The sequence below is a fragment of the Olea europaea genome, chromosome 18, assembly GCF_002742605.1.
Source record: "Olea europaea var. sylvestris chromosome 18, O_europaea_v1, whole genome shotgun sequence".
Taxonomy (NCBI): Eukaryota; Viridiplantae; Streptophyta; class Magnoliopsida; order Lamiales; family Oleaceae; genus Olea; species Olea europaea.
Window position 1 is genome coordinate 7,048,359 of NC_036254.1, and position 11,927 is coordinate 7,060,285.

The 11,927-nt window shown below is 32.1% G+C and overlaps 1 protein-coding gene and 1 long non-coding RNA gene across 4 annotated transcripts; both read right to left on the reverse strand.

Moving 5' to 3' along the window:
- On the reverse strand, window positions 1-3,257 carry LOC111367326 (putative F-box protein At5g55150). 3 transcript variants are annotated; one of them, XM_022988138.1, is made up of 4 exons: window positions 3,180-3,257; window positions 2,898-3,005; window positions 2,394-2,492; window positions 1-1,409 (listed from the first exon to the last, which is right to left on the reverse strand). In XM_022988138.1, the coding sequence occupies exon 4, from the start codon at window positions 1,394-1,396 to the stop codon at window positions 113-115; it is 1,284 nt and encodes a 427-aa protein (XP_022843906.1). In that variant the 5' UTR covers window positions 1,397-1,409; window positions 2,394-2,492; window positions 2,898-3,005; window positions 3,180-3,257; the 3' UTR covers window positions 1-112. The 3 variants fall into 3 exon arrangements, with proteins under 3 accessions (XP_022843906.1, XP_022843908.1, XP_022843907.1); XM_022988140.1 differs by lacking the exon at window positions 2,898-3,005 and having other exon boundaries at window positions 3,180-3,213; XM_022988139.1 differs by lacking the exon at window positions 3,180-3,257 and having other exon boundaries at window positions 2,898-3,173.
- Window positions 3,258-7,123: 3,866 nt separating this feature from the next.
- LOC111367328 lies at window positions 7,124-8,754 on the reverse strand. Its single transcript, XR_002697791.1, has 2 exons — window positions 8,437-8,754; window positions 7,124-7,931 (listed from the first exon to the last, which is right to left on the reverse strand). It is a non-coding gene; the product is annotated as an uncharacterized LOC111367328 (long non-coding RNA).
- Between the last annotated feature and the right edge of the window lie 3,173 nt (window positions 8,755-11,927).

Consider the following 11,927-nt stretch of genomic DNA (forward strand, 5'->3'; position numbering starts at 1 on the left):
TGTCTGAAACTAAATGAACAAAATCGAAGAGAACTAATACATACTTGCTTCCAGTCAATATTGAAAGAAATAAATAAAATGACAAGCAGAACATGCAGTCACTCGTAGAAAATCAAATGCACCATAATGGAGGTGAAATATAACTACGAGATTCTCCTGCATAATTTAATTGAATGGTTCCGTCTTCCATGTTAAAGATTCCCATGTCATGGCCACCTCCACCAGGTTCATCGAGATAGAGCTCACAATTATCATCTGTAAAGTATATGCAATTTGGTTTGATACATTCTGATGAGGCAATTGATGTAGAAACATTACTACCTAAGAACAATGCTTGATCACCTAAACTAGTCACTTCAGTTAATCTATATGCATAATTATTCCCCTCCTCGTGACATTCATCTAACCTCAAAACAGAAAAGCCAGTCGTATAGTATCTAGCTTTCTCCTCTTCCTTGTCAATGCCTTCGGCATCCTCCACCTCATCAACATTATCATCAACATCACCCTCTTCCTCATCGTTAACATCATCTTCTTCTTCTTCTACGTCGTCGTCATCAAATAAAAGACCCTTTCGGAGACGAGAAACGAGTAAAAGACGTCCTGATGATTCAACTAGATACTTCTGATACAAATCACTAGTTTCAACTGGAGCAGGGGCAACAACTGTTGCTTTTGGGCCATTGGCGTCATCAAAGTCACAAACAACTACAACTCCATGAACATCTACGGCATAAAATTTCCCATTGTAGAAAATAATATCTTGGTAAACGCGAGAATGGACAGAGATATTGGTCCAAACAGTATCTCCTAATTTTGTAAAAGCCAATATAGCAAATTCTCCATAAATAGCAACTATAGTACAATCCTCATTATAATCATGTGAACTTTTCTCCTTTCGAGGATTTGAGGACATCGCTATTTTCCTAACAAAGAAATCCCAAACCTCTTGTGGCTTGAATGTCTCATCATATTCATACTGATCAGGGAAGGTCAGCATAGGGGGTAGGCAAATTTGTTGTCTAGAGAAGGGGTGCAATAAATTGATTTGTAAATCAATGCCAATTGTCCACAACCATCCATAATGTGCTCCTCTGCACTTCCTGCCACTCGCTTCTGGCAACTGGAGCCGATATGTCTTTGAGGCTAATAAGTTAAGAAAGCAACGAACTGATGCATCTTGATCACCTCGATTCTCTTGATCCTCCGTATCTATTTTTTCAGCGAGCATGATCCGAGGATATCTAGTAGGCAATGAAGGTTTCTTCTTCAATATTGAAGTCACTGATTTCCATTCTTTACAAACAGTAGTGAAGGATGTAAAATCCTCTATTAGAGTTAAACTTTGAGCGATAACAACCAAAATGTCAACTGGAAGATCAGCCCAATCTGCCATGTTCAGCTATCAGCTGCAGGCAATAAATTCAAGATGAAAATAATGAAATAACTAAAATATTAAAAAAGATGATATTCTTAATCAGCTTCACAACTAAAATATATATGTTTATGGTCTTCTAGGAATAAAATTAAGTATGTCAGTGCAGCAACAGGCATTCACATTTCCCTTTCTTTTCTTCATTCTACTAGCTACATTAAGGCAAATACAAAAGTGAATTTTCATTACAATAATTCAGAATTATGGTTTATGATTAGTAGGATTAGAATTCAAAATTATTGATAAATTAATTAAGAAATACGTACGAGTAAAAAGATTGAAAAGTACGTTAGAATATATGATAAAAGATTAACATCAAATTGTAGTGTGAACATTATTTATATATCTGTACTTCCTTCCCAGCAATCCAGCATAATTCACATAACTTATGTAAACACAGTCCATCGCATAAACTCAAATTAACAGGCAAATAAGTATAAACACTTGAGAATTGAGAATAAAATATTACTGTAAGAATAAAAGTAAAAGTTGGCCCCCAAAAAAAACTAAAATTCAAGGCTAAGTTCTAAACTAAAGTGGCATCAAAATGAACTGTAAAAATTAAAAAAAGACTCGGATCAGCAATGGCAGCCCGTAGACAGTGGCAGTTTGTTAGACGTCGGCCACAGTAAATCACAAGCATCAGTTGAAAAGTACGTTAGAATATATAATAAAAGATTGACATCAAATTGTAGTGTGAACATTATGTATATATTTGTACTTCCTTCCCAGCAATCCAGCATAAAAGGTTCATAATGCAGTTCAGATAACTTATGTAATCACAATCCATAGCATAAACTCAAATTAAACAAGCAAATAAGTATTTATACTTAAGAAATTGAGAACAAAATACCACTGTAAGAATAAAAGTAAGAGTTGGCCCAAAAACACTAAAACTCAAGGCTAAGTTCTAAACTTAAAAAATAAAAAATAAAAAACAAAAAGAAAAGAGGCTTACAGTCAGTGATGGCAGCCCGTAGACAGTGGCAGTCTGTCGGGGATCGGCAACAGCAAGTCACATGCGTCAGTTGAACCACAACAGCTCAAATCCCTTTTTCTACAAATTGCAAATGTAAAAACGGAACAATGAATGAAAAAATTCGCTCCACAGAAGACAATCTAAAAACAGGGTGAATTATGCGGCATAGAAGACAATGTATAACAAATATATACATAAATACAAAATTGAAATACGTGCACAGTGACTATTTATGAGCCAAATGATTCATCCGTAAGTTCACTTATTTACGTACGATGAATTCTTTTTAAATAAAAGGGCACACCACAAAAAGAACGTCCAAGGTTCCGCCTTTCACAGATTACAGCACCGCCATCCGTTAAAATCAAAGAAACATAAATCAAAGTATTTCTACCAATTTGGACTAAATCTTAGCATAAAATATACAAATTTGTATAAATTAAAAGCTAAGAACATAAACAGAGAATCGAGATTGACAAATACCTTTGAAGAGAGATTGCCGAGAAGTGAAGAAGAGGGATCCTGGAAAAGTGCCTTTGGAGAGAGAATACCGAGAAGGGCACACCACAAAGAGAACATCCATGGTTCCGCCTTTCATATATTACAGCACCGCCAGCCGTTAAAATCAAAGAAATAAAAATCAAAGTATTTCTACCAATTTTGATTAAATCTTAAAATAAAATATACAATTTTTTTGTATAAATTAAAAGTTAAGAACATGAACAGAGAATTAAAATTGACAGAAGAGGGATCCTGGAAAAGTACCCTTGGAGAGAGAATACCGAGAAAGGAAGAAGAGGGATATTGGAAATTCGAGAATTGAAATTGATAGTATTGTGGCTGCTTTTATAATTGGGGTTGGAGAACGATTTTTATGAATCCTTTTATTTATTTATATTTTTTTTCCTTGAACTCGTGATAAATTTTCTATTAATGTGTTCTTAGCCCATTTGGTAGCAATTTTTCACTAAAAAAAATTTTTTTGATTATTATTTCACCATTTCAGTCGTCATTTTTTATTTCTTCACTCACTTTTCTCTTTAAGGGTAAAAAAATTAATTATCAAAATCACTACACATTTTTTCTTCATTAAAAATAAATAAAATAATCTTGACTAGCCATTGCCAATAAACAAATAATGTCAAATGTCCAAAACGTCCTTACCATGGAAAAGACCCATACAACCCTTTCATTGCAATCAAATTCTTCAATTCACCTCCACAACAAATTGAAGTGCTCTCCATGTGCTTGTTGTCTTAAAATCCTGTTATTCAATATATTCTTCATCTATCTTCTTCAATATTTTTATCATTTGAATAAGAATTTTGATTTCTATATCTACGTTGAGATTTCTATTATATTTGAAGAGAAATGAAATATATTTTTAGAAATCTCATGTATATTGGTACTATAATTGTTGAATATAATATGAAATAATATTTTAGTTGATTTTATTTTTGAATTTGGTGTATTTTTGTGCTATCCACAACTATTTTATGATAACGGCACTCCAGCCATTATCTGTTGTATAGAATGACACTATAATGTGAAACGAAAAATGTACTTTTTTGTTATAATAAAACATCATTGGTGTCGTTTTGAGTATTTTGCCTAAAAAATAGAGAAGTGATGCTTAAAAATTAAATATTAACGATTTAATAGCTTAATTTCAAAACATACGCGGTATCAATCATTCATATCGTGTTTACATACATAACGACACTTGTGTTGTTTCCTTTTTTCATGTTGATTAAGTAATTAGCATATATCTTGTAAATGGCATATCTATCTCGTAACTTAAATGAGCTCAACTTCTCTCGAACGGGTCGCGGAGGCACATACTCGTGTTTATAGACAAAACGGCATACATGTCGTTTAACATAATTTGTTTCAATCTGTTATATCTGAAATATTTTGCTTCTTTTCCACCCAACGTCTTCAAGCATTGGACCCCTAAGTTTAGAAAGTAATAAATGTTGATTAAATGAAAAATAACGATAGAATTGACATAAAATATATGATACTGAGTAGGTGGCATCACAACATTCGTTAGAAAATATAATTAATGATCACTTCTCTCAAATTTTGTAAACGACGTGTCAATCTTCCAATTTAAATGAATTCAGCTAATCGATTATCAGGGTTTAGATGGGTTGTGGTTGCTTATACTCGCATTTAGAGACAAAATGACAGAAGTGACATTTAACGGCACTTGTCACGTTCTCATGATTTTCTTTAATATTTTGCTTCTTTTTCCACCGCAACAACCATAAACATTGGATTCCCTAAGAAAGAAAGTAAAAAAAATGTTGATTGTGTGACAAATAACGACAGTATTGACATAAATTATATGATGTCAAGTTGGTGAAATCACAAGTTATTATGTACATTAGAAAACATAATTAACGATTGAATCTCTCAAATTTTGTAAACGACATGTCCATCTTGCAACTTAAATGAGTTCAGCTTATCGATTATCGGGGCTTTGACGGGTCGTGACTACTCATACTCGTGTTTATAGATAGAAAGACACAAATAATGTTTAAAGACACTTTGTGTTGTTCTAATAATTTTTCTAATATTTTGTTTCTTTTCCATCACAACGACTTCAAGTATTAGACCCCCTAACTTTAGAAAGCAAGAAATGTTGATTATGTGACAAATAACGATAGAATTGACATAGATTATGTGATATCAAATAGGTGACACAAAAGTAATTGTCTACATTCATTAGAAAATATATAATTAATGATCACATTACATGTCTATCGTCCAATTTAAATGAGTTCAACTTATTGATTATAGGGGCTTGGACGGATCGTGGCTACTTATACTCCTGTTTATAGATAGAAAGATAGACATGACGTTTAATGGCACTTGTGCCATTCTTATGATTTCTCCAATATTTTGCTCTTTTTCCACTTCAACGACAACAAGCATTGGACCCCATAACTTAAAAAGTCAAAATGCTGATTTTGTGACAAATAATGGCAGAATTGACATGGGTAATATGATATTGAGTTGGTGAAATCGAAATTCATTGCCTACATTCGCTAAAAAATATAAATAACGAGCATATTTTTCAAATTTTGTAAATGACGTGTCCATCTTGCAACTTAAATAAGTTCAACTTAACGATTATCGTGGCTCGAACAGGTTATGGCTACTCATACTCGTGTTTATAGATGTCGTTCTAATATTTTTCCAATATTTTGTTTATTTTCCATCACAACGACTTCAAACATTGGACCCCTAATATTAGAAAGTAAGAAATATTGATTATGTGATATCTAATAGGTGGCATCACAAGTCATTGTCTACATTCGTTAGAAAATATAATTAATGATCATATCTCTCAAATTTTACAAACGACATGTCAATCTTCCAACTTAAATGAGTTTAGCTTATCGATTATCGGGACTTGAACGAGTCGTGGCTGCTCATAGTCATATTTATAGACAGAATGACAGAAATAAAATTTAATGACACTTGTATCGTTCTTATGATATTTCCAATATTTTGCTTTTTTTTTTTTTCCATTGCAATGATCACAAGCATTGAACCCCCTAACTTAAAAAGTCAAAAATGTTGATTATGCGACAAATAATGGCAAAATTGACATGGGTCATATGATATTGAGTTGGCAAAATCACACTTCATTGTCTACATTCATTAGAAAATATAATTAATAAGCATATCTCTTAACTTTTGAAAACGGTATGTCCATCTTGCAACTGACATGAGTTCAACTTATTGGTTCTCGAGACATAGATGAATCATGACTGTTTATACTCATATTTATAGACAAAACAACACAAGTGTCGTTTTCTTTACAGTAACGACACAAGTGTCGTTTTCATGAACAAGTTATATTTCGATAACGGCACTTGTGTCATTCTTTTATAACTTTTTATCTCAGTAACGATACAAGTGTCGTTCTTAATAACATTTTCATCCTCTAAACAGCATTGTGCCATTCTTTTAAAACTTTTCATCTCAGTAATGCACAAGTATCGTTTTTATTGACACTTCATCTTCAAGCATTGGATTCCTAAAGTACGCAAGAAAGTAGATCACGTGATACAGAATGTTTGAAATGACATAAATTATTTGATATAAAGTTGATGAAAATACGAGTGATTCTATTATTTTCAACAAAATATAAATAATGAGCATATCTCTCAATTTTTTTAAACGTCGTGTCCAACCTACAACTTAAATGAGTTCAATTTATTTTTTCTCGAGGCATGGATGAGTCGTGGCTACTTAAACTTGTTTTCATAGACAGAACAGAACAAGTGCCTTTCATTATCAATAATGGTACTTAAGCTGATTTGTTGATTTCACTTTTTATTTTTGTTTGTATCCATCGCAACAATATTTAAAATTGGACACTCTAAGTCGTGTTGTTCTCATAATAATAATAGAAGTTTATATTTTGAATAAGTCAGTAATGGCACGTGTATCGTTTTTGTGGACGTTTTCATCTCAATAACGAACTTTGCCATTCTTGTGGAAGCTTATGAGTCCTATAACGGTACTTATGATGTTGTTAGGGAAATTTTGTAACTTTTGCGATGAAACTTATGTCGTTCTCATGGACGCTTATAAATTTAGTAATGACACTTGTATCATTCTCATGGGACTACAACAATACAATTGAAAAAAGCATAGCTGAAAGGCAAACATTTAACTTAAAGGCATCAACACTATAAAGACACACATCAACAATTAACTCAAAGCAAAGATGTACAATTAAAAATTAATCTCCCAGAAAAAAGAAAAAAAGTAATTTAAAAAATTATCTAAATCTTCGGATCCAAATGCCATACAAATATCTTCACGGCTAACTTCTTCCTCCAATTGGACATATATTCTCGACAAACCAAATCTATATTAAACTGAGCTTGCACAAATTTCGATCAAAGTCATAGCATCAATGCAACATGACAAACAATTATGAGGTCTGATATTGGTCATGAAAACACATGCAATGTAAATACAGTGAGACCTTCAATAAAATGGATAAATGTATCCACCAAGAATTACAAGACTCCTATACTGCCTATCTAATCAGCAGTGCCTAAAAGAGTAAAGAAAATACCATATAGTTTGACAAGAGATTACTTTTTGATAATCTACAGAAGCGGTGAAAACCACAGCTATATGGAAGCCAATTGCATCTTGCGAGCTTGCTGTTAGATGAAACCGAGCAAATTACTTACAAACTCCGAGCATAAATGAAGAAAATTGTACAAGCTCAAATATATTAAACCTCCACGGGTACAAATGATCATCAAATAACAGCAAAGCAAAAAAGCCAACACACTGCTTGAAAATTTGATACTAAAATGCCTATTGATGGCAATAAAGTGGTATAACAGTTGATTAAATATCCTTCACATTCAAAACTACTGTCAAAAAGTGATGCAATATGCAAATCATACCAACATTTTACCGTTTTGGGTACAATTGATGGACGCCATGCTCTAATTGAGTAGGAAGCACATCATCAATCTACATAAAAAGTTTAAAACAAGGTTATCCTTTTACATATTCAAAAGAAAAGAAATAAACTTTTGGCAGTAGAATTTTTACAATAAGGATTGACTTATTTAGTTTCAGAGCAATAAATAACAACATATAGAGAACCAGCTTACATATGCTTCACATTTTAATTGAAATATTTCCAATACATGACAATCATGAAAAAAGTTATTAACATCTCCTATAGGATCAAAATTCAAAAATGAAATTGCTTAATTAGTACAGACCAATTTCTTTCTTTCCTTCACCATTATCTATTCAACATCATCCTTAATTCAAACCCATAACTAATAAAAAGAAAACCTGGTGAATGATTAAAAAGACCCTTTTGACTATCACCATATTGGAATGCTATTTCACAAATCCATTATAAGAAAGCTAACTTTAATTTAGAAACTTACATACAAAAGCAAAACCCAAAAAAAATAAAAAATAATAAAATAAAATTGATAATTAAGGTTTGTGTAATTTGCACCGTAGAGAACATAGGTGCCTGGGATTGGGGGCGGTGGTTCAGAAGCAGAGTTTGGATACTGTAGATAGTCCTCGTAGAGCTTGCAATACAGCGATGGTGGCGGGTATGTTGCTGTAGGCATTTACAGTTGATTTTAGTATTCTTCTTTCTTGATTTCTTTCAATACTAACACCAAAGCCAATAAATTTGTCATTGAAGAAGCCGTCAATGCACAAATTTCAAATCTTCAAAGTTTTACTGGATTGAAGACAATGAAAAGGCAAAGAGGAAGACGATGCTAATTTAATTTAAAAAATGGAGAATAGGGTTTTTTTTAAGTGAAGTTGAAGGAAGAAATGACGGATGAAATGTGGGAAATTTGGTGGTTATTGAGTTAGGGCCGTTTGGTAGGGATTTTGAGAATTGATTTTTTGACCGTTAGAAGAAAAGTGGGGTCCACATGTGAGAGAAGAAGTCAAAAATTACGGCTTGAATAGTAAAATAACGGTCAAAAAATTAATTTTTTGGGACAAAAAATCCCTATCAAACGGTGCCTTAATAATTTAAGGGCAATTTTGTCAGTTTGTCAATTAAAATATTTTGAATTATTTTAATTTTTTTAATAATGGTCAAAGGCCATTTATCCTAATTCTTTACCCAGTCCGGCTATTTGGCCAAATTCCTTATATGTATATTCAGATACACTATTTAATAGGATAGTGCTTGTATGATAGGAATTTTGATAATTAATTTGTTTATCGTTAGAAATAAAGTGGATCTTACCCGTGAGAGAAAAATTCAAAATTGACGACTAGAATAGCAAAATAACGATAAAAAATTAATTTAAAATCCGTAACAAACAAGCACATAATGTAGTTGTCAATTAAAAAGTGTTAGTAAATAATGATTTTTCACATTTCGAAAGTACTTAAAAATTTTCGTAATGAAGATAAGAAAACTAGGAGTGCGTTTGATTGTAAACATGAAATTTGTATAGAGGAAAATAAATTATTGACAATTCAATTGCCTAAAACTTATTTGCATGAAAAATATCAATTAAATGTGTTTCATTAATTTAATTTTCAATTTAGAAAATATTATATTTGTTCTTTTTAATTAATGGGTAGAAGGGAGAGTGGAGAGACAGAGAGAAAGAGATAGTAAATTCCCTAGAAAAAAATCATACTATCCTAAATAAAATATTTTCATTGATTTTGAGAAAAATATTGTCATTTGACCAAAATTAGAAAAATATTTTTCATGAAAAAATGTCAATTAAACCACATAAAAGTAGGAATTTGGGTGAAAAATATTGACAATCAAGCACACCATAATTGAATTGCTACAATTGTGTTTGATTTTCTAAGAAGTTAGAGTTAATTGTTCTAATGGTTACTGAACTTAGATCTATGTCTATGATTGGTCACTAAAGTTTAAAATATCGAGTTTTGATCATTGAATTTATGTCCATACCTTAGATTGCTCATTGAAGTTTAAAATGTCGAATTTTGGCCATTAAATTTTGAAAAATGCTGTACATTACTGACTAAACTTTGAAAAATATTGTATATTATTCACTGAAATTTGAAAAATGTTGTACATTACTTACCGTAAATTCGATATTTTTCAAAATTCAATAATTATTCTAATGAGTAACGTACAGTGATAAGTGTGTTTTCACACGTTTATTTAGCTCACTAACATGACTTAAACATGGACAAAGTAGTCGAATTATGACTTAATCTTGTTAAATTCATGTTATGTAGGTGTTTCTATGGAAAAGATGGAATTCAGAAGAAAAGAGCCGAAAAAGGATCAAAACGGAACAAAGCGATAGATCGAGGACCAAGTTGCAAATAATCCATAGATGAGACGGGAAATGAAATGAAGATTCAAGAGTGTTAAAGTTCAATCGGATGAGGAAAGGAGTCAAGAGGTGAAATATGGTCGAAGTATTATCAAGTATCAAATCTCAAGCGAAAAAGTTATGCTCGTGATTTTGAGTCTCTACTTGAGATCCATTTTTGGCATAGTAAATATCAGAATTTGAGGAAGCCTATTTCTATCAAAAGTGTACATATTTGAGTTTTCTTCCCAATGCACTTTGAATCACTTCAATCGGAGATCGGGAGAGAAAGTTATGACCAAAACACTAAAAGCTATCCGGAGGAAAAATTTTATAACCATGCGGCCGCATGGTTATAATTCCTTGCGGCCGCACAGGGTATTGCAGGGATCCAAATGAGCTGAAAAATAGAACCATGCGACCGCATGGCTTTAAGTGCGATAAAAAATTCTGAAATCCCGTTTTTAATTGAAACTCTTTCGGGGTTCCGCGGGGACATGATATAAAAGCCAAAATTCATCAGAAAAAGGGCAGAACGTCCAGGGAGAAGAAGAATACAACTTTTGGAGACAAGGAACACAAACTTGAAGCCGATTTCACAAGGATTCAAAGGGGTTTTCAAGGTTTTGTTCAAGAATTCAGATTTCAAGAACTTTCATACGGGTGTTATTCATTCTAGTCATTAATTTCGTTTTGTTTTCTGTAATTATGAATCTTCTAGGCTAGGGTTTTAATTACTAGGTGATCGATGAACCGTTGTTTGTTATTTTAATTCTATATTTCATGAACTTGATATAAAGATTCGTTGGATATTTTGATTGATTTACATGCATTAATTTTCTTCCGCAATTAGTGGCCAATGATTGTGTGAGTATTGATGACTTGTTTCTTACATTCGAGAGAAGTGGAATATGTTCGATAAGGTGTAAATTAACATAGGGTCCGATAGGGGATAGAGATATACCCCTATGCTTTATGTAATTCTTAAATTGTTCACAAAACTACATGCATTCTTGTATGTTTGCATCATCCATAGAGATATAGGCTGGTGGTGTGCAAGAATAGGTCTAATATATATCGAGAGAGTATATTGGATAGAATAGGAACATTGAATTGGCAAATTTTCATCGAATCATTAATTTTATGAAATTAGGGTTTTTATAACTTCAATTGGGGATTCGTGATTCTAGTGACTTTAATTTGATTCATTTTAATAAATTAGCTTTTAAACTTGCTTAATTTCATTTACTTGAGTGTTTAAGTCGTTTAATTAGTGAAATTTCGAAATTAGGGTTTCTAATTGAGAAATTAGGGTTTTTAATTGAAATTAGGGTTTTGAAATTAGGGTTTTTAGTTGAAATTGGGGCTTTTTGCACTTAGATCACATTTTCACTCAATTAGATTCGGTTAAGGCTAGATTAAATAGAATTGAACTACTCAATCTCTAAGGGACGATATTCGGACTTTTAAAAATCCACTTTATTACTTGTTACGAACCGTACACTTGCGGTAGTTTTAAATCGAAAGAATTATTTCGTGAACAAGTTTTTGATAACACCCGTATGAAAGTTCAGTAGTGAAAACTTGACATTTTAAATTTCAGTGAACAATCTAAAATATAGACCTATGTTCATTGAGCAATCGAAGACATTGACCTAAGTTCAGT

Excerpts from the sequence above, each read along its gene's own strand:
- LOC111367326 (XM_022988138.1), bottom strand. The coding sequence starts at position 1,396 with ATGGCAGATTGGGCTGATCTTCCAGTTGACATTTTGGTTGTTATCGCT.